The 26070-nt window shown below is 41.0% G+C and overlaps 1 protein-coding gene across 1 annotated transcript in view; it reads right to left on the reverse strand.

The window, feature by feature from the left end:
• CFTR (CF transmembrane conductance regulator) overlaps positions 1–25660 on the reverse strand; it is a 411238-nt gene extending 385578 nt beyond the window's left edge. Inside the window, exons 1-3 of the mRNA XM_033959147.1 lie at positions 25530–25660; positions 9118–9228; positions 1811–1922 (exon numbers count right to left, since the gene is read on the reverse strand). Coding sequence (XP_033815038.1) covers positions 1811–1922; positions 9118–9228; positions 25530–25582 — 276 coding nt within the window. The 5' untranslated portion in view covers positions 25583–25660. The remainder of the gene's footprint in view (positions 1–1810; positions 1923–9117; positions 9229–25529) is intronic.
• Between the last annotated feature and the right edge of the window lie 410 nt (positions 25661–26070).

Genomic DNA, 26070 nt, shown 5'->3' on the forward strand with positions numbered 1-26070 from the left:
GCAATGCCTTAGATCCATAAAATTACATGAAATCATCTTTCTGGTTTGAGTGGGGAGATGTGGGGAAGAAAATTAAGACTGTGGGGACATGGATGAAAAATGTGCTTCACTGTGAGGATGGTGAGGAGATGGCGATGAAAATTCAGGGACAGTAAGGCGATGAGGATGAATTTTTGTCCCCACATCACTCTCTACTCCCCAATACAACAAACCACAGGTAGCTCTGATTATATCCTGCCTGATTGGAATGTAGAAGTACCCTTTAAAGAAGTTCATGGAGAACAGAAGCTCCCCTTGACATACTGCTGTCATCACCAACTGCAACATTTCCATGTTGACGCATTGAACTCAAAGGTATACTTTGACTGCTTTTAAACCCAGGATCAGCCAGAAGGAACCTTTCTTCTTCAGTACTACAAAGCAGATAGAAAAATACCTCTGGCTGACAGAGTAGGTTTTAAGGTCAGACTCAGAAAGACATAGAAGGTATTCAAGCAATTTTTGTGTAGGACAGGAGAAAAGATTTAGGGCCTTGCCCTCACACCAAACAGCAAACCTCCTCCACTTAAAATTGTATGACCCCCTTAGTAGAATCTTTCCTGGAAACAAATATGACAAAAGTGATGTGTAAAAGTTTTATTTGATGTAATATTGTGTACTTCTTGTAAGATGAAAAAATGAATAAAGAATTTAGAAAAAAAAAAAACAAAAACCCAGAGGCCTTTGCATGCAATAGAGAGAACTGCAATAAAGGTCTGGAGAACAGAGGCCTTTGCATGCAACAGAGAAAACTCCTGGTACGTAAGGAAGGCCTTTCACAATGGCACAGCACAGGAAATAATGCACAAGTGCAATTGAGGAACTTAAGCTTCTACTAGAGCAAGGGATTCTCAAACCCAGTCACCAGAATACACCAGGTCAATCTCTTTTTCTGATATCCACATTGAATAAGCATGAGATAAAATTTGTATGTATTTCCTCCATTTTATACAAATATGTCTCATACATATTCCTTGTGGGCATCCTGAAAATCTGACTGGTTGGGTGTGTCCCAAGCATCGAGTTGAGAATCCCTGTTCTAGAGGCTAGGTGAAGCTAGGGATGCTTTTCCTGTGCTGAATTCTGTTGAATGACACAACTTTCTTGAGAGAAGAGCAATCTTGCTTTAACTCAGTGAATCGTTAAATTTATGCTGGTCACCATGAGAGGACAAAACATTGCCTGTTACCAGTCAAATTTAAAAAGAAAACAAAGACTAAAAAATGAGTTAAAAAAAGAAAAGAAAAATCAACAACCCTGTTCTCTGTTTCTCAATTGCTTTTTCTGGAACTCTCAAGGAAGAGATACCAGAGTTGAGTGCTTATCATTAAAAACAAATGTCTCAATATTCCAAAATATTCATCTGTACAGCAGCACCTGCTATAAAGTGTATGTGTCCTATCCATGAATTTTCAGCAGCACTATCTGGATAGTGACACTGAAAATTCTTGCAGACTATCCTAGCATTATCCAGATAGCAGCATCAGGGCAAAGAGAGGGTGAAACATGGGCAATCTATCTACCTCAAAGGATAGTCAGCAGTATTCAGCTGCTATCCATGAAGCTTACAAACAGCAGCTGAATATCGCAGCTATCCACAGAACCAACAGCAACCACTTCTCTCCACATATACTCAGTACCCGTCACTATCCAGATAGCAATTCTAAATTTACATATTTGAATGCCACAGCTAGGGTTTAAGAAAAGTGTTGCTTGTTGCATTTAAATACTGACCTGACAATTACATAGTTTAATTTAAAAAGGAGCTTACCCCTAAATACAACAGGAGTCCATAGAAAAGAAATTTCCAGAAAAAACATCGTTGAAGTGCGTTAATAAGTTTTGGTTTCTTCTTTGATGTTGCCAGTTCCCTGTCCCATTCTCTAAAATAAGAAGCAAACAATTCCCAAGGTCATTAAGTTTCATGTGTAAAATGTGTGAGTATATTCTTCTAACATAGCTAAATGCACTCAAATATATCCAAGGAGACTTAGCTAAAGTAACTAATAAGGCAAAACTATGCAGAGACTCTAGATATCCATTCCTCATTGACTTGATATCTCCATAAAAGTTAAAATCGAATTCAGTCACACATTCGACAGATTTAAATACCTGACCATACATCACTCCACAGGGAGTTAATTCATGAAAAGGTCAAATTGTGTGTTTTCAAGAAATCTGCTGTAGTTCTTAAGACAAGTGCACAAATAATGAGCAGCTAAAGGTTTTGGAGTTCATCCAGTCCCTAGTCAGATGAAAACAAAGGCAAACTATTCTTAACTGTGACTCTATAGACATGAAGGACTTATTACAGTAATATCTTATCTCACCATTCAGAAACAAAGAGATATTGGACATTCAGCATTTGATGAGACAGTTATTGGTATTCATAAAAGTGTCTGTGTGGGGTTTTGTTGGTTTTTTGTTTTTTTCATTTCTACCACAACTCTGTTTTCTAGTAGATCAATAAATTCAGCAAACTAGAGAAATAAGTACAGTAATAAACAGCTTAGCACCACATTCTTATTTTATCCTGGAAGAATCTTGCTATATACATCAAAACAAATTACACGTCATTTAGAGGCAGCCTACAGTGGCATTCAATAGTAGCATTCTAGCTAGGGTTACTATATGGCTCCAGAAAAAGGAGGATGGGTTGAGACATCCAGGTTTTAATTCCATTACTTCCAATGGAAGTAAAACCCAGATATCTCAATCTGTTCTCCCGCCTTCCTTTGCTTTCAACGGAAGTATAACTCGGCTGTCTCAATCCGTACTCCTTTTTCTGGAGTCATATGGTAACCTAATTCTGTTTAGATCAGGGGTGTCCAACCCACATGCGGCCCAAGGAGGTATTTCATGCAGCCCAGCTTGAGGGCGATGCAGTGATTCGTGCAGCCCAACTCAAGGGCTATGCGGTGTTTTTCTCTTCCACCCCCGGGTGTTTACTTTCTGGCTGGCTCTCTCCTCTGTCTTGCTGCAGTGTTTTTCAAGCTCAAAGTTGTGGGCAGCGGCTACTACGTGCCTCCCACGGCTGACCCGGAAGCGTTCCCTCTATGAGTAACCTAGGGTATCTTTGCCTTGGAAAAGACACAGACTCAGCAGCAGTCCTTCAGGGAACCTGTTTAGCCAGCCTGCATTTCCATTTGTGGAGCTTGGGGGTCCATTCCCCTGGAAGCTAGGCTTGCCTCTGATTGATCAGGCGCTTGAGCACAGGCTATTTGGCTCATGGCTGTCTGTACAGGCTTTAGCATGTGCTGGCTGTATTCCCTTCCCCCGTTGCAACAAATGAATCTGTGGAGGTCTGAGGTCCCAGTCTGACTTTGGTCCAACTGGAAGCCCAAAGATCGCAGTGTTGTGGACCCTTTCATATGCTTGTTTGAGGCTGTGGTTTTCTCCAGATTCTAGCTGCAGTGTGAGTTGAAGTAGGCAATAAGCACCAGTACAGCACAGTGAGTATGGTATTTCCCCATATATAGGCATCAGATACATGTGTAATTTATTACCGTCTATAAGTTACACATGTAAGTATGTGTAACTTGTGTGTGTAACTTACACACACAAGTTACCCGTGTAACTTATAGACATACTTACTGGTTATAAATTACACATGTATCTGTGGTATTTAGGTGCTAACACACTGGCTCTGTGTCTGACACCTAACATTTAAGCACGTATTTAAGCTGTTACTCTAGTATCCTGTAAAAAAAAAAAAAAAATAGGTGCCTACCTTTCTTTACAGAATAGATTCCAATCAGGCACCCAGTTATAGAATTGCTCTTCATATGTCTTAGTTTTTTGGGGGGGGTTTTTTTTTTTAATTCTTTATTCATTTTTCACTCTTACAAACAAGTGTTTTATACATCATAAAACAATCATACAGATTTCACTTGTGATTACATTCAACAAATCTTTAATAATAAAATATCATCCCCCTATCTCCAAAATTCTTCTAATTTTTATTTACTCACCCCCCCCCCACCCTCACCCACCCCCACCCCCTTCCCTTAACTCTACCAGGTGCTAGGATGTCTGATCATTAGAATAATTAGTCAATGGTCCCCATATTTTCTTAAACTTATGATAACTCCCTTGTTGTAACGCAAATGCTTTTTCCATCTTATATATATGGCACACTGAATTCTACCAGAATGTATAGTTTAATTTCGTATAATCTTTCCAATTTTGAGTGATTTTTTTTTATCTCTGATAATAGTTATTTTGAGTCTCAAGACAACTTTTTTAAAAAATAATCTTTTAGTTCAGAACCCCATTTCTGTCCTGGACTGAGTTACTGAATATTGGTAAAGTGTGGATTCATTTATCAAGTTACCCCTGTCCAATTATACTAGTCCTGACTGGCAAGAAAAGATTTCAAGTTCTGAGCAAACATACTTGTCTGAAACAGTAAGATGAGTAATTACATTGACAGGGAGTGGTGTCAGGATTTGTATGCCCTGTTACCAGAAAGATTATTGAGGAAAGAACCTAATCTTCCCTTCTAATGCGCAGGGCATATAAGTCCTGATGAGTGGGAGGTATCAAAGCAGTCCCTTGAATCTAGGGTGAGACAGATGAACCCATCTTTAATACTGAGGACATGAAAAGCAGTGTCCTTTTGCGCTGCAACATTCACTCTATAAAACCTTGTAAATGTATGAAGTGTGGACCATGAAGCCGTCCTACAAATCTCCTTGGGCGGAATTGCTCTGGCCTCCTCCCATGAAGAAGGCTTTATTCTCGTAGAATGTGCTCTCAAAGCCCCAGAATCCAGCAAAACATTGGTTTTGAGACACCCCCCCACACCCCAATTCTCTCACAGGCTAAAAAAAAACATGTACCGTATTTCCTGCATATAGGCTGCCCCAGTGTATAGGCCACAAAAAATGCCTATACAAGTTTTAAAACTAGTAGATAAGCTGCACCATTGTATTTGTCACGGCTTATCTACCAGTAACTGGGGCGGCCTATACAGTTTTAACCCCACCCCACCCTTACCTCTCTCACTGGACAAACTGGAATCGCTGATCCTCAAATCGTGGCCAGCGGTGTAGGGCAGGAGAGATCTTTTTGATCTTTCCTGCGTGCTCTTGCCATTGGGACTCACGAGACTCAAGAGTCCCATGAGAACTAACGGTAAAGGCATGCAGAAAGCAGCGCCGGGCCAGGCTAGAGATCGAAAAGATCTCTTCTACCTTACACCGCTGGCTGCGATTTGAGGAGCAGCGATTCCAGTTCATCCAGTGAGGGAGGTAAGGGGGGAGATGATTTTTAAAAACTGTATAGGTCACCCCGGCTTGCAAAACCCATATTTAGGCTGTCTTTCAGTAGGGAATCACCATGCTCTTTCACCCGCCTCTGTAAAGTCCCACCCCCTTTGATGCAGTACTTTTTTTTCTGTAGGTGGGATTGGCGGAGAAGGAACAATGATGTCAGCATAAGGGCAGGGGACTTCCTGCAGAATGACAGAAAATGAGTCAAAACAGTTGGTGCAAGTAACAGACCTAAATGGTAGGCAAGATAGTGGAAGCTGCTGCAGGGAGTGATTGTGGGGGACTAAAAGAGGCATAAAATAAAATCAATATGTTCTGCAGGAAGTTCCCTCCCCTTATGCTGACATCATTGGTCCTTCTCTGCCAATCCCACCCACAGAAGAAAAGTACTGTATCATAGGGGGCGGGACTTTACAGAGACGGATGAAAGAGCATGGGGATTCCCTACTGAAAGACAGCCTGCTGCTGTCATAAAAGAGCATTCCATTCTCAAGATGGCCTGCCTTAGATCCTGGAGATCCTGAGAATCCTGGAACTCCTGGTTTTATTCCAGACCCCAAAATTGCAACTTACCTTAGTGAAGTAAAAATAGAAGCCGGAAGAGTAAATATTTGCTCTTCAGAAGACTGCACATACACAGAAGTTCCAATAAACCTTTGCCTCAATTTGCCACACTTGTTGGTGAAGTCCTCAAACTGATATTATGCATCAGTACTCTCCCCTAGCTATAGTAAGCTTTTGGCTTACTGAGCATGTGCAGGGATTCTTGACTTCAGTGGCCCCCTCCTCTCGTCAGTTTTATCTCTAGCTGAAAAACAGATATATCTGAGTGGGGATGGTGGGAGGTATGCAACTTTGCTTTCTCTGGAGACAAGCAAGGGAGATACAGGAAGACTTATTGGTGAGTCCCTAGCTACAATTTGTACAGGTTGTAGAGGTAGATCAAGGAGCAAATAGGTTGCATAGGATGTACTATCCAAAATGAATGTCCTCTGTCCATAGGCTTCAGAACGGGGAAGGTCACAGAGGCTGTGGCCTCCCCAAAAATTAGCAGTGGCTCTGCTCCCCCTGCCTCCTCTTCTGGCCACTGTAATTTTAAATCTTCGGTGTGTAGCATGTTCTTCTTTCCTTCCATCACCCCACCCCCCACCGTGACAACCTCTCTCTTCAGCTCTCGACTCCCTCATCTACCTCCTCCCCGGTCGCTGTTAAATCTTTGGGCAGCCGCCGCAGCAACGTCAACAAGATGTTGGCACTGTAATCTTGAAGTAGGGACTTTAGATCATCTTTTGTTTTATTGTCCATTTATCTTAGCCTTTTGGAACTCAATTTGGGATCAAGTAAATTGTTTATTGCAAAAGCATGTGGCATTATCTTGTGATACAGTACTATTTGGTATGTCTATGAGGAAAAAGAGCCAAATATCATCACATAACAATAAACTTTTATTGATAATGACAGGAGTCGCCATTCAGCATATCACAAGTAATTGGAAAAATTACAGTAGACTTAATTACAATTTCTGGTGGAACTCATTATGTCACATATATAAAATGGAAAAAGCAATTGCTATACAACAGTGGTTCACAAACCTGTCCTGGAGGACCCCCCAGGCCAGTCGGGTTTTCAAGATAGCCCTAATGAATATGCATGGAGCAGATCTGCATTCCTGGCATCTCCATTATATGCAAATCTCTGTCATGCATATTCATTAGGGCTATCTTGAAAACCCGACTGGCCTGGAGGTCCTCCAGGACAGGTTTGGGAACCACTGCTATACAACAAGGAAGCTATAAGAAATTTAATAAAATTTGGGAGCCATTAACTTCTTATTGTAATGAGTAAACACCATTTTCTATTGTAATATACACTGTCTAATGATTGGGGGGAGGGGGATGTATATTTTACATTTTTCTTATTGGGGAAATAATAGAGGAATGATGGGAGGGGAGGGTGGTAATTTTATGTATTGTAAGATAAATCAGAAAGATTGTCAAGTGATGTGTTTAATTGTATTGTTTTATTGTTTGTGCACTTGATGTAAGATTGAAAACGAATAAAGAATTTAAAAAAAAAAAAAAAAAAAAGATGAGCCTGCTGCCATCAGCCTGCCCTGAAAGTCTTCATTCTGCAGCATCCCACCTATGTAGGAACAGGAAGTCATTGCAGAATGAAAACTTCCTGTTCTTACATAGGTGGGATGCTGCAGAATGAAGACTTTCAGGGCAGGCTGATGGCAGCAGGCTCATTTTGTTGACGCTGCTGGAGTGGCTGCCCGAAGATTTAACAGTGACCAGGGAGGAGGTAGGTGGGGGAGTTGAGAACTGAAGAGAGAAGTCATGCTACATGGTCCCGCTGGGAGGAGGGAGGGAATGGGAAGAAGAACATATGCTGCATGCCCCGGGGCTGGGGGTAGGGGGTTGAGAAGACCAGGAGGACAGATGTTACATGGGCTGGGAGGACGTAGGGAAGGACAGATGCTACACAGAATGGGGGGATGGTGGTTCGGAAGGGAGGTAAAGAGAGATGCTGCCGGTGGGTGGGAAGAGGAATGGAGAATTGTTGGACATAAGTGTATGGAATAGGAGGGAAAGAGAGATGGTGTACATGGGAAAAGGAAGAAAGCAAGAGAATTATTGGACATGATGGTGGAGAGGAGGGAAGGAGAAATATTGGATGTTGAGAGGGAAGTTTGGAATAGATAGAAAGGTGAGAGGACTGGCCCTCCCATATTGGAATTTGTAGCCCTTGTTAAGGGGGGGAGGGCAGAGGTGTGAGAATCACCTGAAGGAATGCAGTGCTATCCTGCATGGAGCATTGTAGTAGAAGAAAAAATACTGAAGCTGATTGAGATGGTGAAGCCTTCTATGGAAAAGTCTCCTGTGTGAGTTGAGGTGTAGTGGGCAGCAGAGAGGTCTGTTTAGATGGTGTGGGGTCCTTAGGCTGAAGATCTTTAGGAGTCTGGCACTTAGTTTTAGAATGGCTGTTAGAAGGGGCAGGAGGAGGGAGGGATACTGGATTTTGGTAGTTTAAAAGTTTTACCTGGAACTGCAGGCTGTTGCTGACCTGAATTGGGAGAAAACTGTTAGGCTGGGCTCACAGGAGCCTTCCCAGACTGTGTGAGGCACCTCACTGAAGAAGCAGACCATATGCTGCTGTCTGGTACAGAAGCTACTATAGCCGGCAGAGAGAGGGTGGAGCATCTGCATGTCTATGCTACTTGGTGGCCATGTCCTGATGAATCCACGTTCCTTCCCTAGTTAGGGTTACCATATTTGTGAAGACAAAAAAAAGAAGACACAGGCCTTGCCCCTCAGAGTGGAGCTAGATGGAAGGGGGGAGAGACCTAGCACCACCAGATGTCATCCAACCTCATTGAGAAAGTTCAGGCTATAATCTGAGCAAAGATGACCAGCATAACCCCCTGCTCAACATTTTCCCGGAATTAGCTGGGTCAGAAACTAGCAAACACCAAGAAGGAGCTGCAGATCCATTCACCATCTGCTTAGAGATGGGAAAAAATACTGAATATTCCTGGCTGCACAATACCCTTAAAGGGCAAAGCTCTTGGAACTAAATTTTCTCTGTCTCCCTCCACTGGTAGATGTCCATAATCTATTCATTCTGGACTGGTCTGGCATAGATGTAATAGAATGTGCTTTGGTCTTACCAAGGTGGCATCAAAACTTTAATATAATTTTAGCTTGTCATCATAACATCAGACAGAGTTTTAGAACATTTTGCAAGAAACAATGTATGTTCAGATGGTTGAATTTATGGCAGACTTGTTTACAGTTCACCTTACCTTTCCAATCTTTCTGAAAGAGTATCTGCAGAATCAACAGAGGGGATCTGATAAATGTCTGTCAACTCTAATCGCTGCCTGTAGCCCTTTTTCAAAATAGGTTTTGTCCATCTAAAAAATTATTGAAATACAAGTAAGATAAATTTGCAAGATCCATATATACATTTTGGAAGAGGGTTTATTATTTCAAAACCTCTCAACATTGCATAAATCAATCATTAATGACAATGGGATATGTTTACTAAAAGATATTAAAATCTCTTAACACACACTTACAGGGTAACTGCATGACTGTGTTAAGGTGTATGCAGTTAATGATTTTTTCTAGGACAAGGCATGTCATGGGTACAGAAACATTCTCTTGTTAGCACATCCTAGGTAGCACACTAATGGGATAACAACTGAGTTAATGATAGATCACTTAGTGCTTCCTACATAGGAGTCGCTAAGTACTCCTGCCTTAAATCCAAGCAGTTAATGCATGCTAATGACTATTAGCGCATGACTTGCATAAAGCATTCCCTCAAAAACAAAATAATTAGATTTGCAACTAACTTGTACTAAAATTATTGCTACAATCCTAACACCTTTAGTAAATAAACACCTGCATGAGCTAGGATACTAGTGAAATTTGGTTATAGTTACAAAATATAAGAAACTGCAACAGTGTGCTATTTGCTTCTTAGCATTAGCTTTATAAGTTTCTAGATGTTTTAGTCTGAGCGATATAGAAATGTCAGAAATAGGGCAATATCCTGAGGCAATCATTTCCAATTTTATATGGTATAGGAAGAAATACCAGATTATACATTTATCTGTCACAAACTTAACATTTGATTTGTTTAATCTAGAGACCAACTAGTCAGCTGATATTTTTCCCTGATTAAAATATGTTTGCTTTTCTAAAGAATTTCATAATCCTAACCTCCTAAAGCTTTGCTTATCCATGGCTGGATAATATTAAGGCATTAAACTTGAAAATGCAACTTGAACTACTGGCTGGCATTTGATGGCTCTGTTGGAGCCTGTTGACAGCCTGTGGTGCTGTCAGAATCTTATCACTAACTGTGGATATTATTACAAGCACTGGGACAGGCAAAGAAAGATTAGGTTGTTACCTCAATAATCTTCTTTCTTGTACATGTGTCTAGTGGTCCTGAACCATAGGGTTTTGCATCTGAGCCTGCAAATTGCTTGCAGAAAACTGTCAATCATCTTTTCAACTCCACCTCCTTCCCAAGGAGCTGCTCCTGCCCCCTCAGTACATACAAAAGCAATCAAGTAACACTGTAATGAAAGGAGGGAAATAGGGAAAAATCCCTGACAATACAATTTTGTTCTGCTCTGTAAAACATTACCAATAAACATTATAACATTCAAGCAACTGCTATAAAATAGATACAAAAATTTGTGCAACCAAAACTAATCTTATATAGAGAACGTAACTACGCACATGTCCCGCTATCTTTTCTGAAAAAAAAAGTATTTCCTTAGGCTTCAGAGTAATCTAAGGAAATACTTTTTTACAGAAGGATGGTAGATGGTGAAACAGTCTCCCAGAAGAGGTGGTGGAGACAGAAACTGTGTCTGAATTCAAAAGGGCCTGGGATAGGCACGTAGGATCTCTCAGAGAGAGAAAGAGATAATGGTTACTGTGGATGGGTAGACTAGATGGGTCATTTGGCTTTTATCTGCCATCATGTTTCTATGTTTCTATCCCTGCCATCCTCTCTCTGTTACCCTCTAAAGCAGTGGTTCTCAACCCTATCCTAGGGGACCCCCCCCAGCCAGTTGGGTTTTCAGGATATCCCTAATGAATATGCATGAGAGAGATTTGCTGTAATGGAGGAGACAGGCATGCAAATGTGTCTTATGCATATTCATTAGGGATATTTCAAAAACCCAACTGGCTGGGGGGTCCCCCAGGACAGGGTTGAGACCCACTGCTCTAAAGCATTAGAATAGCCTGAATCAGACTGCAAAATATGCAACAATGAGGGTGGCAAATCCTGCAGGACAGTATAAAGTAGGTGCTTTATCTATGAATAGAGCGTTTGGCCTTGTCATTTTCCTACACATAAGAGTGCAAAGTTCATGTAATGAGGCTAGTATGCCAGGGCAAGAGTGACAACAGTTTGCTGGAGATGGAGTCCTCCATTGAAAAGAACATATTTCATTGTCTTTAAAATCTGTCTTTGTCATAGGTGATCAATCTGTGGTGGAGTTGGTGAGATGTATCATAACCTGCAGCACTTAGATTTTGTCCTTGCCACGTGGTTGGAAAGGATGTTCTCACCATGGGCTGGATGGAAGCCTTAAACTCATCCTCTTAAGCCATTCACGAAGACATTGGTGACCACAAGTAACCATAAAATAGTTGCATGTATGTCTCTAAGTTTACAGTAGCAAGCCTTTGGGGTCCAGTATTGTGCTCAGGTGCAGTCATGTGGCACAAGTGAGTGAGGGATATCTTGTGGTCAGAATGGAATAAGCCTTCTGATTAGAACAGAGCTTCAAATAAGGGAGAAGAATCATTAAACAGTACAGAATAATATAGGAAGATATAACAGGTTTCTACATAAGATGTCTTATTTTATTTTATATCCCCCATCAACAATTTCCTACTTTTTAGTGGAATTCAGTATGCCATATTTATAAAATGGTAAGGGTGCTTGCTATGCAACAAGGGAATTATCATAAGTTTAAAAAGATTTGGGGGCCATTGATTATTTATTCAAATGATCAGACATCTTAAACACCTTAGTATTGGATAAGAAATAGAGGGGGGTGGGATTATGAATGATAATAATTGTTAATTGTTAATTATTAATATATGGGTGGGTGGGGTGGGATTCTTTTATATTTATATATTTGGAGGAATATAAATAAGATTGTCAAGTGATTAGTTAAAAATATTTCTGATTGATTATTATACACTTGTAATATTTGAAAATGAATAAAGATTTATATAACAATTTCCTAGGCAAGATAGCTAGTAATTAAGTGGCTTATTTTCAAAGCACTTAGACACAAAAAGTACCATAGAAACCTAAGGCACTTTGTGTATCTAAGGGCCTGTTTTACAAAGCTGCACTAGCAGCTGCTGTGCAGCAAGAGCCCCAAAGCCCTTTAAATCTCTATGGGCTTCGGGGCTGTTACCACAGCAGCCCACGCTAAACGGCTTCATAAAAGAGGCCCTAAGTGTTTTGAAAATAAGCCCTCAAATCGCATAGCACCAATCTTTCCTAGCAGTGACCATATACCAATTGATTTGCTCACACATTCACTAACCTGCAAATGCTCTAAAAGAATATATAGTCCCCTGTAACCAGCAATAATTGTTTGCTACTCAATTATTGGGTACTCAATAATGATAACAGCATAAACCCAAGAATTAGAAATTAGTAATTTTCTTGATCCTCAGCTGGCTTTGATATGTAAACTCAAATTCCAAACATAGTATAGTTGCTCAGTGCTTCAGCCCATTCGTCATTGAATCCTATATTTTCTATTTTATAATGCTCCTATTTTTGAACATAGTATATACGGCTGGCATATAATAATTCTGCTATATTTGATTATAGATATAATTTTGGAGTAACCTCAACTCTGAGGAAAATCTTATTTGAAACATGGACATTTCGGGAGAGGTGATCCAAGATACGGCATGATTCAGATAAGTTTAATAAGTTAATCACTATTTAACTACACGTTTGAATGAACAAGGAGCATTATAAAATAGAAAATATAGGATCCAATGATGAAAAGGCTGAAGCACTGAGCAACCATACTTTGTTGAAAGCCTGCAAAGCCAGTTGAGGATCAAGAAAATTACTAATTTCTAATTCTTGGGTTTACGCTGAATATTATCTAAAAGAATACACAGCAGTAGTGCTACTAGTACAAAATACAGATAAATGTACTGATCAGTCAACAATAGTAGATACTTTGGGACAGCTGACATTTACGCAAATTAAAATGACATCTTTCCATTTGTTGATTAAAATGGTGATAGCAGTAGCAGTGGTGCTAATGATAACATCACTGATGATGCTGTTTTCCCCAGACCCATACCACTTTTGCTAATGATAAAACAGCAACTTAATTTCTAGGCCAGTTTTATGTCATAATCTTGCAGTGCTGATGATGACTGATGCTTTGTTCAGTGTCTGAAGAATAAAAATGACAGCAAAATTCAGAGTTAAGCCCAACCCATTAATTATCTGCTCTTACATGCTCTTGTAAGTTTGCTGGCACAATGCCTTTATTACGAGGCAGCATGGGTGAATGCTCCTCTTCTATTTAGACTTCACTAAAAACTTAATTGCTATACCAGTGCTATTTGTCTACAAACAAATCAGATGTCCATTCATTATTTAGAGGAACCTGAGAGCATACCTGCACATTTTCCCACCATTTATAAACACTGAGAATCCTTCATATGATGTTTTTCCTAAACTAGTAGTAATAATGAAAATGATTGTACATGTCATTTGTACATGTCAAATAGGCTGATTTCTCCATTGTGTTTGCAAAAGATCTCATAACTCACATGCTCATTCAACCTAAATTTGTTAACTTTTTGTAATTTCTGATCCATGGAAGGACTGAGTTTAGATTGCAATTTGCATTTCATTCCAAAAGCAGTCATTTACTTTGACTTCATTTCATTATTTTTCACAAGGTATTTAATATACGGCTAGACAAGGGGATGCTCAAAGTGGTTTAAAATCTAAGAAGAGGAAAGAAACATCGATCATATAGAAAAGCAAAAAAAACAAAACAAAGGCTAAGATGCTGCAATAAATAGGATCCAAAATTAAAGGAATGAAGGATGATAAAACAAAGATTTGTTGAAAAGGTGAATTTTTAATGCAGCTCTGAACCTTAAATAAGAAAGCTCCTTACAAAGGTGTTAGGTTTAAGAATTTCATAAAGAAGGGACTGCACAAAAGTGATATGTAAACTCAAATTCCAAACTACAGATGAAATACACATATGAGACTCATGCAAAGCATAAGGGATAAAACAAATGATGTGAGGCAATGAGCAAAGAGAAATAAGAGGGAGTAGTACCCAAAAAGGATTTTGTGAGATACAATGAGAATCTTGAACTTGAAATTTAACAGGAAGACAATGATATTGAATTAGCAGAGGAGTTACCCTGTCAAATTTCTTAGCTCAAGAAACTATGCAGATAATAATATTCTGAATTGATTGAAGTCGTTTAAGGAGACCAGAGTTAAGGCTGGCATAAACTACATTACAGTAGTCAACCCAAGAAGGGACAGTAGAATAAAGTATTGACTTGGCAGCAGAAGGATCAAAATATTTTTAGATAGAGCAAAACTTACAGAAGGCAAAGAAACATGACTTAGGTGAGATACATTGATCAAAATGAAGTTGCTGGTCTAAATATACACCAAGATAACAGAAAGAAGTGACAAGTGGGATAGCCAAATTAGAAAGTAAGGGAGACACATTAGAAGTGGGATGACCAGTAAGCCAGTAAGTTGCAGTTTTATAGGGATTTAGAATAGGTTGTTCTGAAGCCAAGAAGAGATTGTGTCTAGACAAGATTGGATGTTAGATAATCTAAAAGGATCAGTCCTCTCACCCCTCCTTTTCAAATTATTAGTCATTTAGCTTTCCTCATACAGTTCCATGCTATAAGATTATATATATATGCGGACAATATCATGCTAATCTTTCCCCAGGAACCTCCTACCCCTAATTTGTACCCTCTGAGAAAATGTTTAGATGCTGTCGATACTTGGTTTTCCTTTCATAGACTGATATGTACCCTAATAGGACAACTGTTATCTAGGTTTCAGATCACCTTTCTCCCTCTTGTATTGCCCCCCTCTTATGTGGTTCTCCAATAGGTTTAGTTAATTCAATTAAATATCTTGGGGTCATTTTTGATTCCCAGCTTTCATTCACTGATCATATTTCCTTGGTTGTTAGATTCTGTCTTTCTCCCTATGCTTCGTTTGCTCCTTGTACTATTTTCTTGATGATTCCTCATTTACTACACTTCTGTATTCTCTAGTAACATCACAACTAGATTACTGCAATATTATTTTTTCTGGACTCCCTCTATCCTTAGTGAACAGATTACAAACAGTTCAAAACACTACTATCCATGTTTTAGCTCATGCTCACTGTTCTGCAGGGTCTACCCACATTTGGCACACTATCACTGGCTCCCCCATCAGTTCCGCATTCAACAAAATATTCTAACCATGGCCCATAAGGTCCTCTACCTAAGTGACCATGCCTACTTCTCATCTGTTATCACCCTGCATTACTAGTAACTGTAAAGATTACTTTCATGCAAAAGTAATGAGTAACTGGATGTCAGGTGACATAGACTCATGTTCAACTCCTAGCAACTTGATGAATTACAGATCTAAAAAGAAATTGGTTTTGTGCCAGTATCATCCCCATGTTGTTTTCAACATGTCCAGCCATCTGATTGTAGGTCACCCTCTTCACCTGGTTCCTTCAATCTTCCCAAACATGATGTCCTTCTCCAATGATCTTTCTCTTCTGACAGTATGATCAAAATAAGACAGTCATAACTTCATCATTTGGGCTTAGAGTGATATAAACCAACAAAACAAAGAAAAAGGGTTCCAACCTTAAACTGCAGTAAAAAACAACCGAGAGCAAACAAAACAAAACTGCAGATCTGTACAAGACGTAGGCAAAATTTATTGTGACAAAATAATTATATGCAAACCCTTTTACCAATCAAGGGACCCGACACGGTCCGTGTTTCGGACAAACCTTCGTCAGGGGTCCATGGTAAAAAAAGGGGGAATAACAAAAAAGTCACAAAAAACTGTAGAGTAGCAGCAAAGTATGAGCGATGTCAAAATTCGCCACTGCAATGGGCTGTCGCAGAGGCGAATTTTGACGTTTTTTGAGGAAATAAACAGCCAGATGGATAAAGGGGAATCCATAGACATCATTTACCTTGACTTCCAAAAAGCCTTCGACAAGGTACCTCACGAAAGGCTGCTAAGGAAGCTATGGAACCACGGGGTGCAAGGGGAGGTCCACCGATGGATCAGGAACTGGCTGGCGGACAGGAAACAGAGGGTTGGAGTAAAGGGCCATTACTCAGACTGGCAATGGGTCACGAGCGGAGTTCCACAGGGGTCGGTGCTGGGACCGCTCCTGTTCAATATATTTATTAACGACCTGGAGGTGGGAACAAATTGTGAGGTTATTAAATTTGTGGATGACACCAAACTCTGCAGCAGGGTTAGAACCACGGAAGACTGCGAAGACCTGCAAAGGGACCTAACGAGGCTGGAAGAGTGGGCAAAAAAGTGGCAAATGAGCTTTAACATAGAGAAATGCAAGGTCATGCACATAGGGAAAAAGAACCCGATGTTCAGCTATAAAATGGGGGGATCTTTGCTAAGGGTAAGTAACCTTGAAAGAGACCTGGGGGTGATGGTGGACACAACATTGAAAGCATCAGCACAGTGTGCGACAGCCTCAAAGAAAGCGAACAGAATGTTGGGTATCATTAAAAAGGGTATCACGACCAGGATGAAAGAAGTCATCTTGCCGCTGTATCGTGTAATGGTGCGCCCACATCTGGAGTACTGTGTCCAGTACTGGTCGCTGTACCTCAAAAAGGACATGGCAGTACTTGAAGGAGTCCAGAGAAGACTAAACTGATAAAAGGTATGGAAAACTTTTCATATGCTGACAGGTTGGAAATGCTGGGGCTATTCTCCCTGGAGAAGCGGAGACTTAGAGGAGACATGATAGAAACCTTCAAAATCCTGAAGGGCATAGCAAAGGTAGACAGGGACAGATTCTTCAGACTGTGGGGAACTACAAGTACAAGAGGGCACTCGGAGAAATTGAAAGGGGACAGGTTTAGAACAAACACTAGGAAGTTCTTTTTTACACAGAGGGTGGTGGACACATGGAATGCGCTTCCGGAGGTTGTGATAAGCCAGAGCACACTACAGGGGTTCAAGGAAGGTTTAGATAGGTTCCTAAAGGATAGGGGGATTGAGGGGTACAGATAGAAGTAGTGGTAGGTTATAGGAATAGTCAGGGACCACTTCACAGGCCATAGGCCTGATGGGCCGCCGCGGGAGCGGACCGCTGGGCGCGATGGACCTCTGGTCTGGAGGCAACTTCTTATGTTCATAACTATTCTTTGAGTGAAAAATATTTCCTCCTATTGGTTTTAAAAGTATTTCCCTGTAACTTCATCAAGTGTCCACTAGTCTTTATAATTTTTAATGGAGTGAAAAATCGATTCACTAGTACCCGTTCTACTCCACTCAGGATTTTGTAGACTTCAATCATATCTCCCCTCAGCTGTCTCTTTTCCATGCTGAAGAGCCTTAACCTTTTTAGTCTTTCCTCAGATGAGAGGAGTTCCATCCTCCGAGAAACACAGCTTCTCAGATCCACTGAAAACTGAGAACTGATAGACTCGCAAGTCGACATCAGGAGAAAGTAATTTTGAGACTCTGAAAAGTTTTTTAAAGTCACAGTACTCTTTTGCACTGTCCGTACTAGACTCCGCGGATGATGTCACCCACATATGAGAACATGTTTTCTGCTTGCCCTGAGATAATGCTAGGTGCCCTATGGATCATTCTATATCAAGTGGACCAAGAGTCCAAGCTTAACCTCCTCCAAATTGAACAAAATTTTATGTTGATTTTCCCTATGGTCTCTAACAAAATCATGCAAAATTTTTGGGATCTCAATTGGTTCGATACTTAAGGGCAGCTGAATAGAGGTCACCCTCAGAGTACCACGCTCCGCATAATACAAAACAGCCAAAGCATTCCCGATTATCTAATATTATGAGTCCCTGTGACAGAATGCCTTGATGTAGTGGTAGTCTGAGGCAGCTGTCCCACTGCAAGTAGACCAGATTTGTGTATCATGGATGATGCGGCCAATCCGGGGCTATGATAACTACCAATCCTCAATAGGTCACTATTCTGCAAATGACTTGGCCTATCATCAGCCACGGTGGGAACAGGTCACAGCAGTTCTCTTACTGGCCAAGGTTGCACGAGAGCATCCATTTTGATGCTTCCTATTTCAAATCTTCGACTGAAAAAGAGGGGCTTTCTTGTTGTCCGCCGATGCCATGAGATCAAGCGTTGGGCACCCCCAGTGTCTCACAATACAGTTGAATGCTCTTTGGGACAACACCCATTACCCTGGATCCAGCATCTGCCTGCTGGAGTATTCAGCTTGGACATTGTTCACTCCTGCTACATTGCCACTGTTATTGCCTGCAGCTGGAATTCCATCCACCGAAACATTTATTGGGCTTCCAGCTTCAGAGAACTCTTGGTTTCTTGCCCATTGACATACACCATCGCTGTAGCATTGTCCAAGAATACTCTGACTGCTTTGCCTTTCAGCCATGTTTGGAAAAAGCAGAGAGCTATCCAGATGGCTCTCAACTCCAATGTGTTGATGGACCATGTTTTCAGCAATGGCAGCAATCGGCCTTGGACTGGGAACCCTCATAATGATCACCCCAGCTGTAAAGACTGGCATCCATCATATCACCCATTACTCTATGTGGAGAGGAAGACCTCTGGATAACGACTCTGGCCAGAGCCACCATTTTAAAACTGGACCTTCTGGACCTCGAAAGGACCGGGGCCTGTTGTCGGGCAAGGACTTCAGCTTATGGTCCTGCACACTAGCCATGAGGTTGTCTAAGCCTTTTCCAAACAGTAATTGCCCTCTAAAAGGTAATTTACTCAGGGTCACCTTAGAGCAGGGGTTCCCACACTTTCTTGGCTTGCGAGCTACTTTTAAAATGACTAAGTCAAAATGATCTACCAACAATAAAATTTAAAAAAAAAAACACAAAGCATACTGTACGCAAAGAAAATGTAAATTATCATTTATATTCGGGGGGGGGGGGGGGGTTCAAAGAGGTCAAGGCAGATGACTTTAAAATATGCAATGTCACCTCAGTAACAACTATACAAAAATAGACAAATATTCGCCCTTCCCTTTTACTAAACCACGATAGCAGTTTTTAGCACAGGGAGCTGTTCTGAATGCCTAGCGCTGCTCTCGATGCTTATAGGCTTCCTGCACTAAAAACTGCTATCGCGGTTTAGTAAAATGGGGCCATAGTCCAAAATATAAACAGCAGATATAAATTCTCATAACGGACACATTTTGATCACTAAATTTAAATTAAAATCATTTTTCCTACCTTTACTGTCTGGTGATTTCATGAGTCTCTGGTTGCACTTCCTTCTTCTGACTGAAAATCCAATATTTCTTTCTTTCTGCCTCCAGACCTCATTCCAACCAACATCTCTCTCTGTCCCTCCATGAGTCCAACATTTTTTCTTCTCTCCCTGCCCCCTCCCCTTTCTTTCTTTCTTTCTGTCTCTGACCCCCTTTCTTTCTCTCCCTCTCTCCCTGTCACCTCCCCTTTCTTTCTTTTTTTAATTTTTATTTTAACAAGTTTTATTGAATTTTCACAATGCAGATGATTACACGAGTTATGATAGACTTAATTATACTTTTTGGTGGGCAAACATATGTTGCAGTTACAAATATGAAAAAATGAATGCTGAATTTTTGGGATATAGTAATGCATTTAGAAGAATGTGGAGCCCGTTGACATCATTTGTTGAATCACATTAGTTGTCATGTACCTTTTCTTTTTAGTTAATTCCTTACACATCCAGGGTGGGAGGGAGGGAGGTGGGAAGGCATCATTATTTCTTGTATTTAGTTTATTGAAATTCTATATGTGGTTATACTTTTATGGATGAATGGGAGGAAGGGGGGGAGGGAAGAAAATGATTATTTTCAGAATTTATAGTGCTTTTCCTGATTCGTTTATGTTTAAAAAATTTTTTGCAATGCACTGTTAATATTTGAAAATTAATAAAGATTTTAAAAAAAAAAAATTCACAATGGCAAATACACCAGATAGCCAAATCCCCACCTCAAAACATAAACAGTCATACTGGTACTCTTCAATATAAGGCAATACTATCCAACCCAAAATTTCCCCCTCCCTCTCTTTCTTTCTCCCTGCCCTCTTTCTTTCTCTCTCCCTGCCCCCTTTCTTTTTTCTGTCTGTCTTTCTCTATCCCTGCCCCTCCAAACCACCACTGCCGATTTCTCCCTGCTTCCCCAATGCCAGGCCAGGTGCATATAAGTACTGGGCCCACAACCTTCCTCCCCCCAACCCTGGTGTCAATTCTGATATCAGAGAGGAAGTTCAGGGCCAGACAATCGCTGCCTGGCTAGCCCAGAACTTCCTCTCCGATGTCAGAATTGATGGGGGAGGGGAGGGAGGCTGTGGGCCCAGCGCTTGTAGGTGGGGGGAGGCTGTGGGCCCAGCGCTTATATGCGCGGGGAAGCAGGGAGAACAGAATGCAAAGGCAACGTGAGTTTATCGCAGAGCCAGGGATGGGCTCCACAATCGATTAACGTTGCCTGTGCGATCTACTGCTCAATCGCGATCACCCTTTTGGGCACCCCTGCCTCAGAGGATGAGTCACCTGACCACTGTGGAGGATCCACAACATCCTCTGTACCAAAATAGAGTACACCAAGAGCTTCCTCACCACTCTGAAGAGATCATACATAGCATCTGTCAAATAATCCATGCTTGGAGAAGCATAGGGGCTGTTAGACTCGGAAAATGATCCCTGATTGCATGAATTCTTGTAGATGTTTCCTGTCATCAGCTAAATCACGGGGGGCTATTTTCCAGGACTTTTCTCTAAATGGGGTGTCATTTGTGAGACGTATGTGATGTTTCCACTCCCTTTGTACACCCTACATCCCAGTCTGACAGTGAGAATACATTTGCTCGCTGTGCTACCTTCTGCTGCAATCAGGCCTTCTATTCCACGGGAATGGTAGTCTCCAAACTGAAATGTTTTGGAATCTTTGTTTGTGACTGGCTCTAGCCTCAGTTCCATCCTCTGTACTGCCTCTGTTCTATTCGCAGTGGCTATCTTTTTTCCCAGGGGGTATCTGGTTTAGAGCTACAGCCTCAGCACCCTGAAGCTGGGGGTTCAATCCCACACTGCTCCTTGTAACCCTAGGCAAGTCACTTGGTCCTCCATTGTCCTAGGTCAGGGGTAGGCAATTCCGGTCCTCGAGAGCCAGAGCCAGGTCAGGTTTTCAGGATATCCACAATAAATATGCATGAGATAGATTTGCATCTCAAGGAGGCAGTGCTTGCAAATCCATCTCATACATATTCATTGTGGATATCCTGAAAACCTGATCTGGCTCCGGCTCTCAAGGACCGGAATTGCCTACCCCTGCTCTAGGTATATTAGATAGATTGTGAGCCCGCCAGGACAGACAGGGAAAAATGCTTAAGTATCTGAATAAATCCATGTAAACCATTCTGAGCTCCCCTGGGAGAACAATATAGAAAATTGAATAAATAAATATCTATTTATTTTATTTAAAGCATTTATTATCTGCCAAGTGGCTCACAATTTACATACACAGCTTTAAATGTATACAGTTATAACAAACCAAATATAAAACAGACAAAAGAAAGGGGCAAGGGTAACAAACACTTTACCATATTCATCATAAAAAGGGGTATATGATCATAACTGAAAGTATGGACCTAGCTGTGCTATTAACTTCTGTTCGAATCCTCTAGCGACTTGATGAACATCATCAAGCTTTTGTGGAAGAATACAGAAGTAGATTGCAGGGCCTTTCTTCTGCACAGTATAAATTTGATGGTTGTCACTTTTGTTGCATCAAATGCGATCCTATGCCTCCAACACTGCCCAACTGCTGCTGCCCAAATGGGTTGTACATTGTTAGACTGACATCTCTGCTGAAACCTGTCTGTCTTGGGAGGCCCTGCTGGTGGTGAAACTACCAATGGCATAGCTTTCAGCTTTCCATCCTACTGTGTTCTCCCCTTCCCTCTCTTTCCCTAATTTTATCTCAATGTAACTATGTAATCCTTTCCCCTTCTTTCCTCCTAGTTTCACGTCAGTAATGCTCAGTCTGTGAATTCCCTTTAGTTTTAATAGAGAGTTGTTATTTTACCCTTTTTATTAATATTTTATTGTAAATAGTGTAGTTTGGTTATTTATGATAGACGGTATATCAAATGATTAATAAACTGTATATATATTAATATATTGTATTTACAGTGGTACATGAAAGGAATTCAAGTGTATGTTTTATGAGATCGTTTTAAATTTCTATGTTACACTTGTGGATGTATGAAAATGAATAAAAAATTTAAACCAGAAAATGATTAATAAACTTGGAAACGTCACAGATGCATGCAAGCCCCAGTGGCATGACAAGTTCATGTACCATGACTGGAGATCTAGATTGGAGTAGACTATAATTTTTTAATTGGGATATGAAGGAAAGCCTTATCAGACTTACATATATGAATGATTTACATCTGCAATAAAATGATACAATTTATGTTTTTAGTGGCCTTTAATGAAAACAATTATACATTTGAAATTAATGTTATAGATCAAAGCTTCTTACAGCTGCAGTCTTAAAAATACGAGGGGCCAAAGAAAAGTTCTCAGCCCAGCTAAGAAGTGAATGATGCGGAACCATGATACTTACAAATTATTCCATGCTTTTCTTGAAACTCTTTTTTTTTAATGATATGAAATGAAATGTAAAACATGGAATAACTTGTAAGTTTCATGGCTGCATATCATTCTCTTTGTGTTTGGTCTGAGAACTTTCAGTGGCCCCTCGTAGCATGCTAACTTGAAAAGCTGCGTTTAAGAAAAAACCATTAAAAAATGAAATTTCAGTTGTTCAAATTTATTTTCATAGGCCTAAATAAAAGATATTCAAATTAGCAAAAAGAAATTCCCACAAACCTTGAAGACTTACAGATTATTATGAAAAATCCTAGGCAGACACAACACAATTTTATAAATAGATATTTATCATAGCATGAATCTTTTATACATGTGCCACAAATTTTACTTTTACAGTCTTTAAACCTAACATTCAGGGTGATGTAGTTATCAACATGAGTTACCACTAATTTAGCACAGGTCCCATTTTATGCAATGAGAACTAATTACTAATAACTAGGGTTAACTGTAAAATAGAACTATATGTTAGCTCAATTGATAAGTTCTACCTTAGACCGATTAGCTAAAGAAAATCCTTGTTTTCAAGTCAAACCCCATGGCTTGTTTTTACCCAATTCCTACACTGGCCAAAGCAATCCATCTCTTACTACCTTGGGGAGCTGTCATGTTACCCTGACCAAGGAGGGAGATTTTGAGCCAGTCCCGAATTTCTAAGATCCTGCAGTGCTAATTTTAAGGGAGTAGAAGAATCAGGGACAACTGTTTCGGAAAGTAAGTTCCAATCCAAGACTAGCCAAATTGTCTCCTCTCTGAAACTAACTCTGACCTCTGTCACCTGGACCCAATAAATCCCTGTGAGGAGAAGCTAGCTTTGGAAGTTGCTCCAGTCAACAGATTAGCATTTTCATTTCTACTGGTTAATATTAGCTAGTTTACCCAGTGCATGCCCTGTCCGGTATTGCCCCTTTTCCTTTACAGAGATTATCGGTTTGCATGGAGGAATATGCGGGAAGGGGTAAAACGCGGACCTCACAGACCTTACGGATCTAAAACCATACGTCCTTAAAAATCCGAGGTCCGCGCCACTTTTGAGGTCAGTGCCACTTTTAGTCTCTGGCTCTGACAGAGTTCTATGACAATTTAACTCTGACAAATCCTAGCATAGGGAGGGAAAAGCATTAGGATCCATCAGAGTTAAATTGTCATAGAACTCTGTCAGAGCCAGAGACTAAAAGTGGCACGGACCTCAAAAGTGGCATGGCCCTCGGATTTTTAAGGATATGTGGTGCAGTTCAGATCTGTGAGGTCCGTGAGGGAGCCAGGGGCCTGACCTGAGCAGCAGGGAAAGCGAAGGTGGACTTGTCAATGCATGGACTTTGGATTTTTAAGGATGTGCGGTTTTAGATCTGCGAGGTCCGTAAGGTCCGCGTTTTACCCCTTCCTGGAATATACAACATTGAAACATCTCTCCTCATTTCTCTAGTCTCAGATCTGTTGAAATGTTCTAGAATGGAAATGTCCAAGGGGGGGGGGGATGTCAATCACTAATAAATTTCTCTGACCCCCTTCCTGCCTTGTATCTCTGATATGCCTCCGGATATACCTGACTACTCTTGACTTGCTAAGGTAACCTTGAAGTCTTTTCTGTAACATCCCTGTCTGTGTACAGTCTCTTCCTCTGTAAACCGCTCTGAACTGTTGTGGTACTGCGGTATACAAAAATAAAGTTGTTATTATTAATCCTTTTTCAACGCTACCTTTGAGCTACTTCTCTTCATTCCGTTCAGTATCTTAGGGTTAGAATTGTAGGAGCGGAGCGGTTGTCCATCGAGCATTTTTTTTTTCCATGCAATGGCTGCATGGATTCCTAGAGACAACCTTTCAATCATAACCGGCCACCTCTGACTCCACTCTACATTAGCACCCATTCGCACGCCATCACACGCTATACAGCCTCGGCGACGCTCCTCCAAGGAACTGTTCCAGCCTAAGTGCTAGGGAACCAGAAGCACGAGCTCAGTGCCAAGCCCTGATTGGCAGGGTCCGAGGTTCTTCGGGCAGCACGAGGCAGAAGAACTACCCTGATAGGTTATCGCCCGCGTGCTCATCCCCCAAGGAGCGCCCAACTCTTGGGCCGTTTGGCCCTTTAAAATTTAAAAATAAATCCGAGGGGGAGGGGAGGAAACGGACCCCCCAAATCCTCTTTTCACTACTTTGTTGTAAGAGGGCAACGAGGTACGACAACAGAAGGCTTGTAGATAAAAATTATAACTTCGGCCCACAAGAAGCAGCACTTTACTAATGTTAAAACTCCTATAACTGTAAACCAGCAATACTTACTAACAGGCACACGGAGTTAATTCGCTGTATTTGTTTAGACGAAATACTTAACTATCTCTAAAGCTGGGAGAAAGAATGAAGATAGCACGTCATGCCAACTAGTAATTTTGTTTTGGTATTATTAACTGTTGCTACTCGAATGTGTGTATGGAGGCAGTAGGCAAGGAATTGAGCAATAAAGTGCTGAGGTTGCTCGGATCTTAAAGTGTCTCACAACTTCCAGTATAAATAGACATTGCTAATATTAAATACACTTGGTACAGAGCCCTTAAAATACCACTTGTTTGTTCACTAAGTTCAAAATATACCCGCATGCCCGGTTTACCTTGTGGAAAAGGTATAAAGGAATGCTAATTTTGTTTTTAATTTAAAAAAAAAAAAAAAAAAATACAGTAAAATGCACCCAAGTAAGACTCCACACGTGTTCTTCCGAGTACATAAATACATACGTCTTCTTACCTGAAGAAGAGTTTGGAGAACACGTTTGCCTGTTCAATGGGTGATCGCTGCATGGTAGTGACAGGGCGTGCTAGGCAGCAAGCAATGACTGTTAATTTGCTAAATCTCACTAGTCCACTCTGTTCCTGCTCTCCCACCTTATTCACTTCGGGCTGATGATGTCACTCCCTCCCTCCCCGGCTCTGCCTCTGCCCAGGTTCAAAAGCAGGAGAGGCGGTCAGCCTGCACTCCCTCTCTCTCTCTCTCGCTCCTAAATCGTGGACGGGCTCAAGAGTTACATTAGACAGCTTTCATCGCCCTGAGCCTCCCCCATCCTCTTTTTTTTTTTTTTTTTTTTCTTTCCGCTCCCTAGATCGAGACTGTGCATTGAGTTTCTCTAAAGACTCCAGATTGTCTCTCCGATTCTACTGCAGGGCTATCCTACCTGATCCGGGAGCTGTCCTTGACTCCCTGTTCCGCCTGTCTTTTCCTTTACCGGCAGTTGCCATTCTTACTGGGCAGCGGCGTAGTGTGGCAATGAGCTCGGCTCTGCCGTTTGGTC

This window comes from Geotrypetes seraphini, chromosome 9 (genome assembly GCF_902459505.1).
Source record: "Geotrypetes seraphini chromosome 9, aGeoSer1.1, whole genome shotgun sequence".
NCBI lineage: Eukaryota > Metazoa > Chordata > Amphibia > Gymnophiona > Dermophiidae > Geotrypetes > Geotrypetes seraphini.